This window comes from Pterocles gutturalis, unplaced genomic scaffold (genome assembly GCF_000699245.1).
Source record: "Pterocles gutturalis isolate BGI_N339 unplaced genomic scaffold, ASM69924v1 scaffold47391, whole genome shotgun sequence".
Classification (NCBI taxonomy): Eukaryota; Metazoa; Chordata; class Aves; order Pterocliformes; family Pteroclidae; genus Pterocles; species Pterocles gutturalis.
The window spans coordinates 23,203-43,514 of NW_010107182.1; the positions used below are offsets into that span (position 1 = coordinate 23,203).

The 20,312-nt window shown below is 40.2% G+C and overlaps 1 protein-coding gene across 3 annotated transcripts; it reads right to left on the reverse strand.

Moving 5' to 3' along the window:
• Nucleotides 1-910: 910 nt before the first annotated feature.
• MITF (microphthalmia-associated transcription factor) lies at nt 911-19,128 on the reverse strand. Of its 3 annotated transcripts, none has more exons than XM_010088010.1 (9): nt 19,070-19,102; nt 17,719-17,946; nt 16,572-16,655; nt 15,120-15,215; nt 9,836-9,953; nt 6,649-6,705; nt 5,558-5,633; nt 3,986-4,133; nt 950-1,351 (listed from the first exon to the last, which is right to left on the reverse strand). In XM_010088010.1, the coding sequence occupies exons 1-9, from the start codon at nt 19,100-19,102 to the stop codon at nt 950-952; spliced, it is 1,242 nt and encodes a 413-aa protein (XP_010086312.1). The 3 variants fall into 3 exon arrangements, with proteins under 3 accessions (XP_010086313.1, XP_010086312.1, XP_010086311.1); XM_010088009.1 differs by having other exon boundaries at nt 6,649-6,723; XM_010088011.1 differs by lacking the exon at nt 16,572-16,655 and having other exon boundaries at nt 911-1,351; nt 19,070-19,128.
• Nucleotides 19,129-20,312: the final 1,184 nt, after the last annotated feature.

Consider the following 20,312-nt stretch of genomic DNA (forward strand, 5'->3'; position numbering starts at 1 on the left):
CTTACAAATGAAATACAAATATATTTAAAACAAGAAGTTGAGGATAACTAAGGAATCCATGCAAATCAAAATAAACTGTACAATGCAATTTAAAAAAAATAAAGCCAATTAGTTATGTACAACATAATGTGCCCAGCTGATCAAAACGTATCAATTTTTTTTTGTCCAAAGAGTGTATACCAACTTACAGTGCTCCTGCTTGGTTTACTGTTGGCAAGCCATCAACACAGGTTACAAAACAAAATAAAAATCTAAGAGAAAAACTCGAACCATGATCAAAGGAAAACCCAAATCAGCTCAGAGTAAAATTAAATGGCACTCTGAGAAAGAGACTAGCATCTCCCTGCAATTTGCAGCAACAGCTTTTTATATCACAATCAACACAATCAGGATGTCTTAACACTTTTGTTTGTTTGTATTCCGAGTGGAGTAGAGTGGGTATTTTCCCTAAACACTTGTCATGTAAAGACCGACTGTGAGGGACACTGTATCTTTAAGGCAGCACTATTCAATTAATACCATTACAAATGGACTTTTTTTTTTTTGTTTCTTTACATTCTTTAACTTTACATTTTGTTTCCAAGTAAATAGGTTGTATTTACAATTCTATGATTCCCCCTCCCCCCGGTAGAAACAGACTCTTCATTTGTAATTCTATTGCTTTGAGGAGATTTGACCAGTTCAAAGTTCTTGGCGAATCCAGTTCACAGATACTGTACATATCCTGTACAATATTTTGGAGGCATTGGTAGATTTAAAATAGAATATACAAGTTTCTTCACAAAAATTCTAAAAAAAATCCTATATATATAATATATACACACACGCACACACACTGGGCTACTGATGAAGCACAAGGGAAAAAAATCAAAAAATTCTACAAAAGGTAAATTATTTCATCTACTGATCAAGAAACAAAGCAGTTTATGAAAGGTGTGCCAAGTATATGCTAACAAGCATGATCAGTGTCCTCCATGCTCACACTGCTCCTCCTGCTACTCGTCTTCGATGCTCCAGGAGACACAGAGGAAAGTAGCGGGTCAGTTACTCCAACGGGGGAGAGGGTATCGTCCATCAAGATATCTTCCAGTTTGGATCCCATTTTTGCAGGAACGCTGTACGTGCCGGTCGGTTCAGTCACATTTCCAAGGTTGTCACTGAAAGTGATGGTACCGTCAGTGAGATCGAGGGTGGTAGTGCAAGACAGGTCTGTGTGGTGCGGCATGATGTCTTGGTTGCAGTTGTCCAGCACGGGCTCTTGTTTGATGACCCTGTTGACCATATCAGGGGAACAAAGGCCTGTAGATGGAACAAGGGACAGTCCGTGTGCCCGAGCTTGCATCTCAAGTTCCTGTGAAGGAGGATACGGGACAAATTAAAAAAAAAACCTGAAAGCTAAATCTGTCATCTTACGCTCTTAGGTACACTATTTTCTTGAAGAGGTGGGTGAGCATCACCACACACAAGTCCTTCACACTTCTCAGAACCCACACCAGAGCCAAAACCCAGTGCCCCCATTTTCCCTCGGGTCCCTTCTCAAACCAGCGCCACGGTAGGCAAGTTCGGCATCAGGTGAGGTGAGGAAAGCATTTATAAGTTGTGGGAAAAAAATGAAATAGCAGAAGCATACACTTAGTACTGTTAAAAAGAAGTCATATGTGAAAGCATAGCACATCTATATGATCCTTGTCATTTCCTGCTGTGCCACTGGAAGGGACATTTCTCATTCTACAAGTCTGGTAGAGTTGGAAGTAAAGAGGTCAGCCAAAACTGAGCAACACTATTCCTGCACTGAAAAATTACAGGCAAGTCATAGGAAGGCTTTAGACTTCACACACAGCCAGGGTTCTTCGAAGCGTCATGAAAAGTTTAAGCCTCACCTTCATGTTTAATCACATAGATGCACTTGACAGACAGCAGATAACAGAAGAATTCACTTAAATGCCCTCTTTTAAATGCAGCAGTAAGAGACATGTTCTGCTTTTACTTATGCATTATACCGGGCCAATCACAATCACTTTTGTGATTTCACCGCTTCTGGATATCCCTAACACCGAGGTTGATTAATAGCCTTTTTTCCATTTTCAAGCCAAGACAACAAGCTTGTAATGGCACACAGCAAGATCAATGAAGAAGGTGGAAGAAGGAAGCACTTCTTCCATCAGTTAATGTGCCAAAAATCTGAGGCTCCTCATTCTGTGCTCAATCAGAATCAACAAAAAAAAGGTAAAATACAGACTTCAGCTTATTTGCTGCCAGATACATGGTTATTCAAGGGTCTGGCTTTTATGTTATTTTGACTGAAGGAGGAGCCAGAGCAGATAGATAATGCAAAGTAAGATAAAAGATGCTTAAAAACTGATCTGCCTTAGCTTTGAAATACCACATCTTGATGTTCCTCTGCAGAAGGGTCATGCATCTTTATTGTCTCACTCGGGCAAACAGATTGCTCAATGTACAAAAACTGCACTGAAGCTCATCCCAGCCCTTTCTATTTTAAAGCTGTTTACTGCCACGCTTGACTCCCAGGTATTTCTAGTTTCATTATCTACTTTGTGGATTAGCTGTGCCGTGGTTCAAGGGTCTCCCGATACAGCAGCCAGCCTGGCACACTGCAGCCTGCACGCAGAGCTCAGCTGTTCGCACTGCAGGTGAGGAGCAACATGAGAGTATCTGGGACATCACTGTCTGCGTGTAATGTGTCCTTACACCCAATTCTAGATACACTTCTTTAATCACCCTTTTATGGAGAGGGTTGGATATTCAGCTATCTTTGCCCACCTGGAGAACCAAGTTGACATCAAAAGCTGTGTAGGCTCGAAGGCTAAGGCTTCCCACCCATCTTAAGGTGAAGGCAAAGGAATTAGAGAAACGGAGTTCTCACCCCTAAATCTCTGTGTAACCCAGGCTATTGGGAATGTGGGTGAATCTAACAAGGCAACAGCCCACAGAGAAAACATTCATTACACCTACTGCTTTTCAGTGTTGAGAAGAACCATTTTACAGTCCTACAGACTTCAAGGAACAAGGAAGACAACCAACCATAGCTTCTCAGACAAAAAAAAAAAAAAAAAAAAAAAAAACACAGCTCCATGTCCATAGCTCTTGGCTGTCTTGCTGCAAAAACTCTTGGAGCACTTGCATTAGGCGTGCTTCTCTGCAAATGCTCTCAGACAAGCCTGGGCTGCCTCAACACTAAATAGAGCCACCAGCCCCCAAGTTACCCACAGGGAACTCAAAATATGATGCTGCAGTGTCTGTCACCCTCCCCACCTGTTTTGTCCTGTGAGCAGTGTTTACCCTCCACCAGAAAGCAGATGACAGATTCCTGTAGAGCATCATGGAGATGCAGATCAAGATGAGAAGAAGAAACCAGATGTAGAAGACTGCAACCTGTAAAGCTTCTCTGACAGATAAGGCCTAGATTGGTCCCCACACAATTTAGAAAACCCACAAGCAAAACAGATTTCATTTATTGCTACCCATCTGAAACTGCTTCAGAAGAAAAGAAAACAGGCACTAAAGCTACAGGTCAAAAAACCTCCACAAACAAGACAACTACAGTGAACATACTCCCAAACAGCTGAACTAAATTTGATCATTATCAACAAATAAATCATATATGAGGTCCCAATTCCCCAATTTAGGTCTGACACACACACAAAATATATATTACCATATAGATCTTTCTTATAGTATGGTTTGTAACTTATGCTGGCCATAGTACAACAAAAGTAGACCAGTCAAAAGTGCTTTACTGGAGTGCTGGGGTTTTTGTTGTTGTTGCTTTGAGTTTTTTTTTTTAAACTAATGTATTCTGAGTTTTTTTTCTGGAAAAATCTCTGAAGACACTTCTGCAGTGATCACCGTTTATCAAAATGGTGGTTCACTCTAACCCACATTCCTACAAACAGGCTTCAGTTACTATTATTTGCAGTCACACACTGCAACGTCAGGAGCGTTTGCAGCTTATTTATCAGCAAACCTGTATTCTGAGCAGCAGGTGCCTGTTGGCATGTTCCAACTTCTTCTGTCTGTTCTCAAGCTCCTTCGTGCGTTGCTGCTCTCTTTGCAGCTTACGGATGTAATCCACTGACGCTTTTAGAATAGTTCCCTTATTCCAGCGCATATCCCTTCGAAATCAATAAAAAAGGAAGAGTTATATGATTACACCTCACACATACATAACACCTGGCTAATACTTGCTCCAAGTTTACGAATGCAGAAGGCATTTGAAATGCACTAGAGGGGGCCAGAGTACAGCTATTGCACAGCAGACTGCAGCCAGCCCTGGCCCCCCATAGCCCTCCCCCCAGGGCCAACTCCCTGCCTTCTGCACTGTTTGGGACCAGCACTGTGCAGGGCGACTGAAGACCTGGGGCTCCTTTCATTGTGTCATGGCAAGGCTGCAAGACAAAACAGAGCAAACCCCACAAAACTCTTTGCAGCCACCGTAGGGCTTGTCATCTGGGTGATGCCTGATTTCAGCTGGGGAATTAAAGGACCGTGTATGACCCGGTGCTTCTGTGGGAGAAAGACGTGAGGCCCTTTAGCTCCCAAGAAGCAGCAATATTCCTCCTGGTGGCACTGCATGACAGCTGTGCTACGGTAGGAAGAGAAGAGCCCAATACAGCAGCATATTTAGATGCTTTAAACTTAAAGCATCTGGCTAAAATACAAATGCCACATCGCAGCCTGGGGGTGATGGTTCTTCAGTCAGGGGGTACATTGTTCTCATACTGCTTTTCTCTCATTATTCCTCCTTCACTTGCTTCAGAGAGGCTGCCTGCATTATCTTTCTCCCCTACATTATGTTACATTGTTTAAATAAAAAAAATAAATTTACTGCAGACTTTCAGACCAAAGATCCACCTGTCCTGTAGGGTGATCCCACACAATATTGTCTTGGTTGCCTTAGAGGAAACTAAAGAGCCCCTCTGAAGAGTAGCTATGAGGTGCTCCATGAGCAACTGCCTGAAAATAACAGAAACTCTCCCCAAAAGTGTCATGGGGTATTGATTCAGATTTAAGTGAGACTCTCAAGCTCCAGATCAAGTGGTTCCTTGCTATTGAATGAGCACTGGGAAAGCATTAAGACAATTTAGGAGCAGTAAAATTACCTAAAAGAAATACTGGGAATTTACCCCAAAACTAGCAAATTATCAGTGAACAGCCACACAGCTATGCCCTTTATTTTTCTTCTTTTTTTCTTGTAGGGAAGGGGAATGTGATAGCTTCGCAGATGAAATGCCCTCCATTTACACAGAAAGAGGGATGGGTTCTGTCTTGCCAAGCTATGACATCTAATAAATTAAAAGAATCACTTAGCAAGACAAGCAGCCAGGCAGCCAGCTAAGCAGCGAGACCAGAATAAGGTTCCACATCCTGACAACTCTACCTCTGTTAAGGCTGTCATCTTCAAGCATTTCTATAGTCATGGAGTACCAATACAAGAAAACTCAGGATTTTTTTTTTTTTAAATAAATTCTTTTTCTCCCCTAAGATTGTTTTTCTTTTAACACCTCCCTCCCAGTCTCCTAGGGCATGTTATACTTACGGGTCATTTGACTTGGGTATCAAAGTGCCTAGTTCTTTTATACGATCATTAATATTAAATCTTCTTCTTCGTTCAACTTTAGGAAAAACAGCACAAACGTTACAAGTAATATTCACACAATTAATTACAACATATAAAGTGTTTCATCAAAGATTTCTTTAAGCTCCTTTGAAATGTTCGCCTGAAGCTTCAAATCAAGCAACAGAGTAATTTATTTTGCTCTCCTATACATGGCCACGCTAAGACAGAAGTTCTGTCTAGACTGTAAAAATGTGTGACTGTTGAAGTGGCAGAGTTATACTGAGACACTAAAAACCAGTTAGCATAGGACTCAACTGAGAAACCAATGTTTTCCTGAGGAAAAGCATCACAGACAAATTCAGAGACAAAAATTTACATGCCCCAGGAAATCCCAAAGCGGGAAAAGGGAAAAAATGTACAGTCTCATTTTTCAAGTGCTCTTCCAGATGCAACATTTTGAGGATCCAAAAGTTAAACTTAAATACCAGTTTTCCTGCATTAGCTTTTCATGGGATGGAAAAGGCTTCTGAACAGTTCAAGACATTAAACAGTTCCTTTTTTTCTAGTAATATAAAGTAGAAAAGGACAACTTAAGGATCCTTTAAGTCATAAGATACTCACTATTTTATTTTTTTTTTCCAACTTGGAAATGTGTGTTCCTTTCAAAAAAGGAATTTATAAAATTGCCACATGGAGGATGTACACTGACATTTAAAGTCACAGATTGATCACGTATCTGAGATTTTAGACTAATTTTTTTAAAAAGGCAGAATTGTGTGAAGTGGATTTGTTAAAAGCAACTGGATCAAATGTTGTTCCCATTAATTCCATTGGTAACAACCACCTGCTCACTTGGCTTATTGAAAAAGTAAAAATAGAGTTTAAAATTCAATAGTAGATTTAAGCACACATTTCACAAGAAGTCAAGGCATTTGATCTGTGGGCATAACATAATGAACTTGTACTATATACTACATGCAGTCTCTCATTCAGATTTAAAACACCAACATTCAAACAATGCCTAAAATCATTGCTAGAATCAGTGCAAAATGCGAAGAACCAAAACTTACTCAAGTTGTGATTGTCTTTCTTTTGCCTCTCCTTAGCCAACGCTCTCGCTTCTGACTCTGTAGGAAAAATACATGCTGTGCATGTGAATGAAGTAATTAGAATTGAAGTAATTCAAACACAACATTTCAGTCTGTGAAACACTTGCACAGGAAACCTGATCGATATTTGTCAAACCAATTATTATACCTGTTCCAACAAGTGAGAAGAGCCTGTACAGTAAACTGTGATTGCCAAAACACAACACTGGTGTTGAACTTCACCCCTGCACCTGCGGAGCATCTCTTCCCACACTTCCCATACAGACTTCTGTGATTAGAATGTTTCCCACGGAGGCTCTGATTCAGCAAGGTATTTGAGGACAACAAACTGCTGAAATCCAACATACCTTCTCCTCCATTTACATACAGCTGGCACGCTTACACACAGAAGCTGAACCAGAGGAACAGCATGCTTATTGCATTGCTACCTGCACAGGATGTGAAGCAGTGAGGAGTCAGAGGCTCTGCTCACTGCAATTAAGGCTATGTCCTTTTGTGGCATGTGCATGCACATCACCACAGGACTCAAGATATAACTGAAGTACTAAAAATACTGTATTTTCCAGCTATACTAACTGTTCTCATTGAATGAAAAAAAGATGAAAAATTCCACACCTTTATTAGCAATAGTGTTAGAAAACAATGGTCCTTACTTCAGGAAAAGCAAAAAGAAAAATAATGACAACCATGCTGCACATCAGTTGTCTCAAACTATTCTTAACCTTGCTCCACACATTTGTTATCCAACTCCAGCATGTAATAGCTCAGGCAAAAGCATAACTAAATTTGTTATTTTCAGTTCTCATTACGACTTACATTTCTCAAGCAATTTTAGGGTTGGGTTTTTTTGTTTGTTCTATCCCTTTTGGTTTTTAAAAAGGGCAAGGTCATTAATCCTTGCCCTGTTGCACTTAGATCTCAAAACCAGCAAGCATTTTTTAGTTTTGCAGTCAGTCAGTGAGGACAAATGAACATGTGAACTATCATCATACAGTCCATTATGGAAATAAACCCCCTCACTCATTCCAACAAGTTTCTTTCCTGTGTTTTAATTTTTATGGAATATTATGTTGCACCCAATTCAAAATAACAGGTCGTAAAGGGTTCGGAGTACTGGAAGTTGACTACTTCACTTCTTACAATAGAGAGCTACCCCAATATTACATGCAGTATTACAAGACATCTTTTACACTAGGCTCCCAAAGGATCCCCAAAAAAGCTTGAGAGACTATTGCACATGTCAATGAAATCTGCGTTTAATCTGACATTACCTTATGAAACAGATACGAGGTTTGTAAGGACAAAACTGATGGAAACCGCACTCCCACGTGAGCAGGATTCCCATTAAAGCCTTCAGTATATAGATACTACAGCTGAGAACTCACAACCATCATCAACATCAGACACCAGGATAACAGATTTGACTTTTCTTGGTTCTTTGTAATTTTGATACTTATACAGGACAGAGAAAGGTTTCTGCAAATGGTAGATTTAAATACTGCAAGTTCTCTCCAACCTAACTCCAAGAACAAGATCAGGAAATGGAGAACCAAAAGACTCCTGCCTGCAGTAACATGCTGATTTTAAAATCTCAGGCTGTCAGAAAGCACCATCAACAGTGCTTTCTGCAAAAAGGCTTGGCCAGACCAATGTCAAAGTGACTACTGTTAAATTTGAGTTTAATTCCCAAATGCAAACTGCTAGCAAATATTTTTAACAGAAAAATCACTCATCTAAATTGTTTCTGTGTACAGCTAAATATAACATACAGACATTTAACTTAGTTGAGGTCTATTTTGATGTACTGAGGACTTCCATAAGATCACTTCACTCACTAATTTCCCCTCTCTGCCTTCTTTGCCTGAAGTCTCACACAACCATCTGCAGTGAATCCACCTGCCTGTATATCTGACAAGTTGGGTGTTTAGTTTTCAGTCTACAGCTACCTTTAACTTCCTATAACTGGGGCAATTAAACTAATGCAAGATTTTGAGTAGTTCTCATCCACTCCTACCTTCCTCTTAACATAATACCATCACTGTACAAGACTTTCTTTTTCTAGCAGCCACAAATCACTGTGCAGTTTCTGTGTCTTCATTTGGTGCTGAACTCAAATTTTGTGGAGTCATAAATGCAAATATCTGCCAGCTCAGAGAGCTGGCATTTCCTCCTGAGAAGCTGAGTCCTGGGCTATTAAAACTGCTCTACTTAAACCTCCTTCCCAGAACCTGCTTTGCAACTGAGTCAGCTGTGAGTTTTCACAACAGAAACCCAGAAAGACGACAGACAAGAATGAAACTATGTCTCTACTATACTGCATACAGTATAACTCTCTGTTGGGCTTAAGAACAGCCATTTCCAGGTATTAAGATGGTTTCATCATCAGTTCATCTCCATTTGTTCCTCCTGTACAAGCTTGCCTTGTATACCGGACCCTACACGTGGTTACATCCTTTCAAGTGAAGGAGAACAGTAAAAATAAAACATGCTTGAGAATACGAAACTTCTTCCTTCCAGCTATTTAGCTTCTTTACATGTGCTTGAGAGAAAGAGGCTTTTAACGTCCCCCTTCCCTCCCCTTGCCTCCCTCAGCTTATTCAGAGCACTTCTGGAAGAACCAAAATGACAAAAAATGTACAGGATACTTCATTTTCATCTTAAGAGATGCACATCTCTCTCTCGTGTCTAATTTTACATTTGATGTGATTTAAGTGTCTACAACAGTTCATTACTCTAGTTGGAGAGGGCAGTAAAGCCTCAACATGTGTCATTCCTCGGTATGTATCCCACAGACTCCAGATATGAAGTTGTTAAAGTTTGGTGTTGACAGAGCAAACAATAAGCCCAAACTAGAAAACAGTTCTGCGAGAGATGCATGGAAGCTTCCTGTGACACAATGTTTTCAATGTTCAGATTTCACTATAACAACTAGGGATTTTAACCTGTCACAGTGAACACACACATGCCCACACATGGACACAACTGCTTTGCAGGCTAATGCATCTGCTAAACAATGGGCTGTAAAGCAGAAAGTAACTATTCATCCATATATTCTTTCTCATAACAGAAATTATGTACAATATCACCTGAATTCAAAACAATTACACTATTGCTCCAAGGTGGAGCATATATTTATAGACATATTTACCTGTGAGCTCCCTTTTTATATTAGGAAGATTAGCTGGACATGAGTTGCTGATGTTTAGTCCTGGAGGAGGCATGCTTTGGTTGCCATAAAGGTCAATCAAATTGCCAGACACAGGCAACTGGAAAAGACAAACAAGGAAAAGGATTATTTGTCTCGCCCTTATGAAAGGCTTCGTACAGGAGAGATAGGATCTGCTAAGAAATCTGTGCTCTTTTCTGTGTTCAAACAAAGCGTGCAGTAAGGTCAGCAAAAGTCACAGATACGCACAGGCACGAGGAATAAACACCTACATTGGGAAAATTCTGTCTTCGAAAAATATGCAGACAGAGAATATGCAGAAGAGGTAACATGCTGAAAATATTGCTATATTATTGCTCCATATTTTTCAGTGCAACTATTACATATGTGCCTCCATCACTTCTCTTACTCAAAATATCTGAAAGAGCCTACAGAACATTCCTGGAGGAAGCCCCCATTCTTCCAGCAATACATGAGTGAAAGCACTTAGCAAGCTGTCACATGCCTGAGGGAGAACACTGTATTAATTAATCACATTTTTCATGTGATTTGAAAGCTACCTACACAGAAAACATTTAAGTTTACTTTAACTTATGTAACCAGAACACGCACCAGCAGGAGGAAGATTATTTTGACATGAAGCTTCCTCAATTACTTGTTCACTCTGTTATTCTTATTTAGGCATGTTTAAGGAAGGAAATTTATACAGAAATAGGACAGTATTCCAACAAGACTTATCAAGCTATCCCTTTAAATTGAAATGTATTTAAAGAAGTTTATCTTGAGTGGATTATTTTACCCATCTCTTTTTTGTTAGGTTTTGAAAAGACAGGTATAAAACACTTTGATATCTTATCCATGTAGCAATACTTATCACTGGCTGCTGCAAAGAAAACCAATCTCTCCGAGACATTGATCCTGCAGAGATTAAAGTATTAACTTTACACCCATGTAAATAACAGTGTTGAATACAATGGAGTGAGTCACGGCCTGGACTACTGAACTCCTACTGATGGTCCTTGCCACACTGAGACCTAAGAAAATTCCTCTGCCATCTGGAGCTACCACAAGAAGCAAAGCTGATGCGCATCCACTAAAGTACCACCAGCTAGAAACCATACTGATAACTTGTCTTCAACTGACAGTGGCCAACAAAACAAAATTAAGTCCCCTGACTCAATCTTTAAGTGACAGAGGAAAAATTTAACTGAATTCTCACCAAGATCCAGCCTTACAATTCCTCACCCTCCCCTTAGCTCTTGAATGCAATATTAAAAAAAAAAAAAAGAACACCTATAATAAATTTAAGGTCACAGCTGTCCATCACAAACTACAGTCCAACTTGTGATGTACCCGTATTCATGTCAGGGTGACCACTCTCTCTCTCTTACTGCTCTACAAGGCTGACCCTTGTATCTTTTGGCCCCTCAAATGCCTCCATGACACAGGCACAGCAATAGCGTCATACACCCTTCTGACTTGGATGTGCTTTTTCTATTCATGCTTCTAAGCACAGAGAGAGCACAAAGAACTTGTTTGTAGCCCAGGGACTTGAAGTTCAGAACCAGACATGTGAAATCTAATTAGGAATTTCAGGAAATAAAAAATTCTCCCCTCCTCCAATGAAATCTAGACACCAGCATCTCGAAGCCTGAGTAAAGCTTGTTACAATAGGTTTGCAATTTATTTCCCACCCCCCACTAAGGTATCAACACTGTCGAACTTCCATGCAAATAAATCGGGACCTGTGCAAGCAATCATCACAAAAGGGGAACGTAATGCAGGCAGCAGCTGCTGAATGTGCATGCTGAAAGCCCTGCTGGAATTGCAAGCACTGGAGGAACCATACCAAGAGCTGTGCAACAACCAAAGCACAAGTACTGCTGATGCAGCACTATCTAAATAAAGGAAGATGAAGGGAGAAATTTGCACAGCTGATAAATGTCGCAGTTTGCATGTACACGTGAACCCTTATCAAGGAAAATGACATTAGAGGTTCATGCCAACAATCTCAGTTTAAATCCGTAATCCACCAGCAGAGACCGATTGTCATATTTGACTACTCTTCTCAGCAAGCTGAACTCCACAGGTCAAAACTTCAGTTCTAACTTTTTACTACAAGTGTGCCTACGTATACAGTCCACACTCAGTATGAGCCTCTGAGAGGCCTCTTCTCCATGATGGCTGGAAGTCACATCTTTGGGACTAACTTTATACAACCCCTTTCACCTGAAAGGTGCATACAACATTTCCTCCAGTACAAAACAATAGGAAACTGTGTAAAACTCCCAGAGCCGTTTCATTGGGAAGATGAGAGTCTCAAAACTGACAAAGACATAGAATTTTATGTCCTTTTTCTGTTGCTAAGGAGGCTCCTCTCCTGCCTTCAAACTCCAGCATCTTTCCAACTTAAATATGCTTCCCTTAAGGCTTTATTAGTCACTTCTGTCTAAGAAGAAATTTAAATACAGCATCATTCAGATCATCCACCTCTACTCTCACAGAAAGTAAAAGAAGGAAGAGTGGCTTATGCCAGCCATAGCTTGTTGACTTCATTGAAACAGCGTGGTCTGGAAAGCTTTCATTTCTGAGATTTCATATTTCTAGGTCTCGGCTTCACAAAGTGCAAGAACAAATCACTGCTTTTATACAGCAGAAATTTCAAATAGTCATCATTACTGCAGATTCATGACATTCAGGGGAATCTGAGGCTTTCCTTTCTCGTTCACTACTCCAGCAGCACAAGCACCCACATTCAGGCTCTACATAAATCATTGAGACATCAGTTGTGTCATTAACAAGGCTGTTTCTAAGGTATCAGTACACGCTGGGAGGGATTCTGCTCTCCAGCTCGTGCAGCCTGCAACATATTGTGCTGTTCCCTTACAAGTATGCACTCAGCGACAGTCCCTGAAATAAGGCTCCTCTCTACTTCTAGAGTTTAACTTCCTCAGGAAAGTCCCATTTAGAAGTGGAGCTGCACTCACTCGCATGGCTTTCCATGTCAGACTCTTCCACAAAACTGATTAGTTGGATGAATTAGTTGTCGTCTCAATGGGGCATACAAGAGTACTTTACACAGTACCTAGCAATTCAATTACTAGATCATATCTACGCAGAAAACCCTCTCAGCAAACCAGTGACCATTTTGCGATACCTTTCATCGCAGAAGCAAAGCCAGTTAACTTGTGACCCAATACCAAAGTTTACAAACACTTCCACAAGCAGTTCATTGCAATGAGCCCTTTTCAATTAAGAGGTACTTGGAAACTTCCCTTAGCTCACACTACACAGAAATCTCCAATTTTGCTTATCAATTAAGTACTGTTACCAAATGTAACAAACTGGTTCTTTTGTTCTTTGTTGGCTATGGAACAATAGCAGCCTTTGTCATAGTCTCGGCACAGCTATTTATAGGTTGTGTCTCTTTAGAGACCATTTCCTCTTGATTTCTTCCACCTCTACTTAGCTCAGTCTACAGACATTAATTCCTTATTAGTAAAATGCTGGGTGTTTCAAGAGCTAAATCCTGTTCCAAAAGAAAAGAGTCTGTTACATCAGGTTCATTTTTTCCCCAAACAGACTGTTTGGAAACATGGTTCAATTTCCACCTCTACAGGATTGGTACCAGGCTAATTCAGAGACTGAAATATGCTTTTTGCCTCCAGCAATTTAAACGTATCAGTAAAGAAGTCTTCGTTCTACTATTTCATATCCTTATTTTACAGACTTCACAACATACAGTGGACCATTTCTGAAATTTCACAGCAAATGTGGATCGGGCAGTCTTCACAAGGCTTATCATCACACAGCAAATGGGAGGGATGCAGACTACCCTAAATATTGACTACATGGACTCCTCGCACCAAAAGAACGTAGTGTACCGTTATGTGCTTGTCTTGAAACAAAGAGCCACTGCTGGGGTCCCTGTGAAATGAGATAGGAAAAAAAGCACAAAAAGATCCAAGTCCCTTCTAATTTAATGGGTCCCAATCCAATGGAACTTCAGAGTAAAGACTCTAGAAGAACCTGAACCCCCCATTAAAAAAAAAAAAATCATTATCTTGAAAACTATCTTTTCATGGGTTTTTAAGTTTTCCTTTCAAACTCCAGGACAGATGCACTTTTCAAGTAATCTTAGATTAAAAGAAAATTTATTCTTTCTGGTAGGACTCTGCAGTTATTTCTCTGTCTACTCAAAGGGCACTATTTAGCGAAGACGCTGGTGGGCCGTTTCCTGCGGCACGCACCATGTCTCTGAGGGCTGCGGGAATCTGTCGGAGCATAGGACTAGGCTACATGACATCAGACAACTACTGTCAGCAAATGTAAACCTATGCTACAAAAATCAATGCTATGTGATAATCTGTAAATTTTGGCAGTAGATAAAAAAGAAACAGACGCCAGCACTGGCAGACATCTACTCAGCCAGATCTAACAGCACTTAAGCCTAAGGCAAAAAATTCACTGGAGCTACCCTCCACAAAAGATCAAAATAAGATTATGCCAAAAGTACGATTATATTAATGCTCACCGCAATGTGAGCCAGCAAAGAGAAACCGCAACTCGGAGGTAACCGCACCTCTGTGTTCTTGTCTTTTTTCACAGGCTTCCTACATCCCCTTCTCCCATTCTGTTTATTAAGTTTCTTTATTCCTTCCCCTTTTCTTTGTTGAAGGTTGGTTTTTACATTATTTTTTTTCCTCCGTAGATTTCGTAATATCTTTGCTGTCATGTAGTTAGGGACTTCTGTCCATTTGAAATGAGGTTAAGCTAAAGCTATGATGTTAGAGCTAACAGTTAAACTAGAGCGCTTCCAGACAGGGATGCTTACACATGCTTAAGTGTGGCATATCATTTCTTACTTGAACATGACAAGATACAGGAACTGTGGGTGCCGGAGGTTTCTTCTAGGCTTTCTGAAGCCAAGTGTAATGTCCACAGCAATCTTTATATCAATGGGTATGAGCTCACTTCTGTAAGTTCAGTTCATTCCTCAGTTACAATCATCTAACTGATTTTGAAATAAGAAAAGCAAAATCGTCCTTTGTATTCCCTTGACCTGACTCCAGCTTGTGTTTTTAAATTCGTGTTTTCCATTGCAACTGTGTACCTTAAACACTTCAAAGAAAATCTAATTATCCTCTGTGGAACAATACAATAACTAGTTAACTGCTTGTAGAAAAAGTCATGCTACAGTTCTGCATTCTCTTGAGGCAAGACAATTAGACTTAATAGGGAAACCAAATGGAAAGGATCGTTGTACCGTATTTGCCATTTGCAGAGCTGGGTCCATCAAGCCAAGGATTTCTTCATTGTAACTTGACTCCAGACTAATTATGTCATCAATCACATCATCCATCTGCAGCAGAAAAGATGGACAAAGAAAAACAAACCAGTTATCAAAACCTCTAGGATACAGAAGCCTGACAAAGCACTTCAACCACGCACCAGCTCTCTGCATCACAGGCCCAAGAAGAGGTGTCTGTGCAGTTCTCCCACACTCCAAACCCAGCTCCTCAGCCATGACTCCTGCTATTTAGCCAGGACAGTCTGGCTGTGATAAAGCTGAGGCTTCATGGTCTAACCCACTCCTCCCACCAGCGGTTACCCTGCACTACCTGCCCACAGACACACTGCTCCTACCGGGAAGGGTGGAAGAGACACCGTAGCTTGTTCTACCAGGAGCTAACAACATAAGTCTCTCCACCCCATGCAGCACTGCCTGCCTGCCCTGCACCTCTTCCCTCTAGATATGGGGTCAAAACTGGCGTACAAACAGTAAAATGCCTGAGTCCCTGACTCCTGTAGGGGAAGGAGAGGGAGCAAAGGCTTGCTGCTGGGCGAAGGCTGCCTGCCTTCAACAACAGAATCTGTTGGGATTCATGTTCCTCACAGACCTTCCCAGGAAGCACCAACCAAGAGCAGATCGGAAATGATTTTAGGTGGTGCAAGCCATCTCCTTTCTGGGGCTGGAAGGTGCCTCCATAAGCTCCTGCACGGTCAGGAGAACAGAGCCCTCCAAAGCACCTGTGCAGGTGCTCCAAACTGTCCTGCAGGACTGACTACTTCCTTTTTGCTCACTATAGAAAAGGAGCTTGAGTGACAGTCATATGCAAAATCAATTCATAAAACTGATGGTAGAAATAGTAGTATATGGGATTTTCGTATTGGCTCAAGAAAGTGTGATCAGAACAAACTACACTGACTGGAAGTGATGGCAAGAAAGGAACTAACAGTTACAGCCTGTATCAAGTCTTGTTACTAGAAATAAAAACTCCTCAGTCTAAAAAACCAAAACCTTAAAATAAAATAGAAGGATGACTCCTGAGGACAAATTACCACAGATGGATTAAAGCCTTCTCATATCATTTTTTAAAATGCAAGTGTGATCTGCACAGAAATGTGGTCTTAGAAACTATCAGGACAAGAACACATACATGCCACCTTGGGAAAACTGCATTAGTAAAGATTTCCTGAAGTCAGACCTTAAAGCATGGTTGATACATTCTTCTGCTAGAAAAGCACTAGCCCTCTTCAGATGTTTGAAGGCACTTTTGACAGCAATGCTAATAACATTATTGTTTTGTTTCTTAAGTACATCTGATATTCAACTTCTTAAAGACACTACAGGGCAAGTTTATTCTTCAACATAACTTCAAAGAAACATGCTCATTAGAAAGGGGACCTGTGCTCCAGCTCCTGTGTCATCCAGTACCTGCATGCATGATGCTCGTGAGTGTGTATTCAGAGGCGGGCACTCACTCTCAACCCTGCTTTGCTCTTCAAATTTATAAAATCCCTGCAGAAATAAAAAAGGAAAAAAAAGAAAAAAAAAAGAAAAAGCAAAGCATGGATCTGAGTTCATGGCACAGTCTCAGTCCCAAAAAGAGCACGATTGAAACAGTGTCATGCACACATGTGCCTGATGACACAGCAAAGTGAAGCTGTAAATATCTTGAGGAAAAAAAAAAAGAAAGATTTGGGTACAACTGGGATAACAGGATGGAACTATTTGATTTTCATTTCTTCTGAAGCTATGGAGCACAAGTAATTTATCTTGCATGTACAAAATATGTTCTGTTTCTCAAAGTTGCATAACATTTTCCCCTCACAGAGTGCATCTGTATTAAAAATCTGGCAGAAAGGCTTGAGGAGAGAGGCTGAGGAGACACAAGAAGCTCTATAATTGTCTCCCATTTGTCAAGTTACAAAAGCATTGACATGATTCTTCATCCAACTAAGTTTTTTCCAGCAAAGATTAAGACAAGTTATGAGGGGCTTCTAGGCATAGGGTAGCGAAATCTTCTATTTGCAGCACTGCACTCATCCCGAAACACCAACCAGTAACATTTTAGGGTATATTAGCTGGGATAATCTAGCCTTCCAGCTAAGTAAGAGACTTGCTCAAATTTTACTGTGAAAATATCTAAAATATCTCAAAAAGCTTTGTGTGTTTCAGTTATTTTTGCTATGCTCTTTGCCCTTTCTACACGAGTGAGCCATAAATAACATTATTCCAGAAAGCTACAGCTTACAAAACTGCTTTGTATTCTCTAAAGGTCAATTATTCACTGTGTGCACCAAGCAAGGGGGGGGGGAGAGTAGTTTTAATAAGCATTAACTAGCTAAAATAGTTCAAAAAAGAGGAAGTTAGAGGGACACAGTTTTTTTGCCAAAATGGTCTATGCAAATATATATTCAACAGGCAGACACAGAGGTAGTAGTTGCATTTTCCAAATAAACAGTTCAGAAAAGAATATAAACATGACATCTTTCTAACAAGCAAATACAGTTTAAAACAGAAAGAAAGCAGATCGCAATTCCATTTTACTGAAAAAATATGCATAACAAGAGCCTATTACCTCTTTCTCACAGTTGGAGTTAAGGGTAAGCATAGCCATCGGACTGTTGGGTGCGCTGCTTCCAGTTCCAGGCGGCATGACATGATCACCGGGCTGGTTTGGACATGGCAAGCTCAGGGCTTGGTTGGCATGTTTATTTGCTAGAGTGGTAGAGAGGTACTGCTTTACCTGCTGCCGCTGGGCTTGCTGAATATGGTACTTGGTTGGATTCTCAAGGTGAGTCTGCACCTGGATGACACAATTTAAAAAGTGCTTTGTTATTTTACAACATAATTATATGTGTTATCGATTTGAGCTATACATTTGTGACATATATACCAGCTAAGCATTTGACTTGAAATACAAACCTGTGCAGCTCCAACAGCGCTTCACTAATTCGCATTCGGTGGCAGTTTATGAACTAGTGTTTCAACAATTGACTTAATAACGATAAACCAAGAAGTTCCACTTATTTTTCTACAACATGAGACTTCTCACCTAAGACCAATGCTCAGGTTTTCCAGTTTATATAGGTACTCCAGAACAGATGGTTCTCCATTCCGACCTTCAGCTACGCAATATTTAGTTTTCACTAAAATACGGAGAAACAAGTTTCACTGCAGGACTCATTTTACTTATTAGTATCTACCAATAAAGACCAAATAGTACGGATTGCTATCCTTTATGAGATGTCAAGTAACAGAGATCAAAAGGTTTGCTGTTGGGTTTTTAGGTTTTGGTTTGTTGTTCTTCTTTTTTTTTTAAAGTAACACATTGGCTAAAAAAAAAAAGGAATAGACCATTTTTTTTGCCTAAAAATAATTTATATCTCAGATATATGGCCTAAATCATATACAAATAAGACAACCTGTTTATAAACACATTATGCAAATACGATGCAAGAAAAGAAGTGTTTTAGTTCAGATCAATCACTGTCCTCAGCAACAGCTATTTTTGTATTTAAGATATGTTTTTCAATATTCAGAATTTTTTTTATATACAAAATATGAAAAAACCTCATACCGAACTATTCTCACACACCCTAAATAAGCAAGAGAATAAAGGCGATTTTTTTCCACGCAAAGTCTTCAACAATATCCTGGAAACTCTTTGTCACCTTTTTTTGTTCATTAATATTTTTTTTGGAAGATAGAAAACCAAAAATAGAGCAATACGCTGGAAAGTTTTTTTTTGGTTTAGAACAGTTCCACTAAAGTGACATCTGCTGTTACAAGTGACCATGTAGGTCCCCCACTTATTTTGGTGGAAGAAATTAAATAAAGCAGACTAGATATCAAAGGAAAAGGATCTTCTGTATACTGTAAGCCTTCTTAGCAACAGGTTTTAAAATAAATCTGCAATAACTACTCACCTGATAATGATTATACTCAAGCATTTCCAGCATGCTACTTATAGGTTGAGAGAGAAGTGACTGCAATATCCTTTGCTCTACACTAGTCCAGTTTGAGGGATTCACATATGGAAGCACCATAAACAAGCCACCCTAAAACAGCAGAAGGAACTTGAATGCCACTGCTCAGACTTATAGTAACCTACGCTAATTAGCCACGCATGTAGAGAAACAAACAGTTCACACAGGGGCTCTTCTTGGAAGCTATGCAAGTTTAGCCCTAAGTATTGGTATTATTTTTTTCACTGGCTTTGACGTCATGCTTTTTCATAAACATAAAAGGACCTTTTAAGTGATGGGCTATCAAAGTCGGATTGACAGTTTGCTCAAGGCTAATTCGCTATTCATCTTTCGTTCCAGTCGTACTAATAGACAATGGTATTTTTCTTTAGCAGTAAGGTTAAAAGTTTTTAAGTACGGAGTAAGAAATAACTGAACAAAATGCTCTACAAGCCTAACGCACATCCCCTGGCAGTGGGGTGCACTGGATAAACCCATGAGGCTACATAGAACTATCTTCAGCTTTCAGGCGCAGCGGTCCACCACCCTGCCCCACGCAGCCACCGATCCACCTAGGACCTGCAGCTGAACACAAAGGATTTGAAAAAGCTCTACCATGTCCTCATGGACCTTACTTTTCTCCTTCTATCCAACTCCTCAACAAAAGCTTGTCAAGCACAGACATCAAAAGCTGCTCAACTTGCATTATTTTCCAAAGTCTTTGCTGCACAGGAAAACACACTTAAGATAGCGTTTCTAGAGTTTAATCTGATTTGTCACAGTAAATCGCAACACAACACAATACAGAAGTCTGCTGTGATAAGTACAGCACTTGCTTTGTCAGTCCCAAACTGCATTATAAATGTCTTATCACCAGTGGTAAGAGTTACGCTACCCAGATAAGTCTATTTTTCCCTTTAATTTTCATTTTCTGAGTAGATAAAGTTATCAGTAAATGAGTTATTTTCGTAACGCTTATCTTTGAATACGTTATTTTAAAAACAAGCCCTACTTGTCCAACAGAACTTGCACATTCCTTTTCCTCCACAGGCATCAGATACCCCGGCTGTTCTCCCTCAACCCTGCCAGGGCGACAGGACGGAACAAAGCCTCTCCCCTCTGCATCCATCTCCAACCCAGCCTTCACGCTCCCAGCAGAGGGACCAGCAAAATTCCAACATCCACATCTCAACTGTGCAGCATT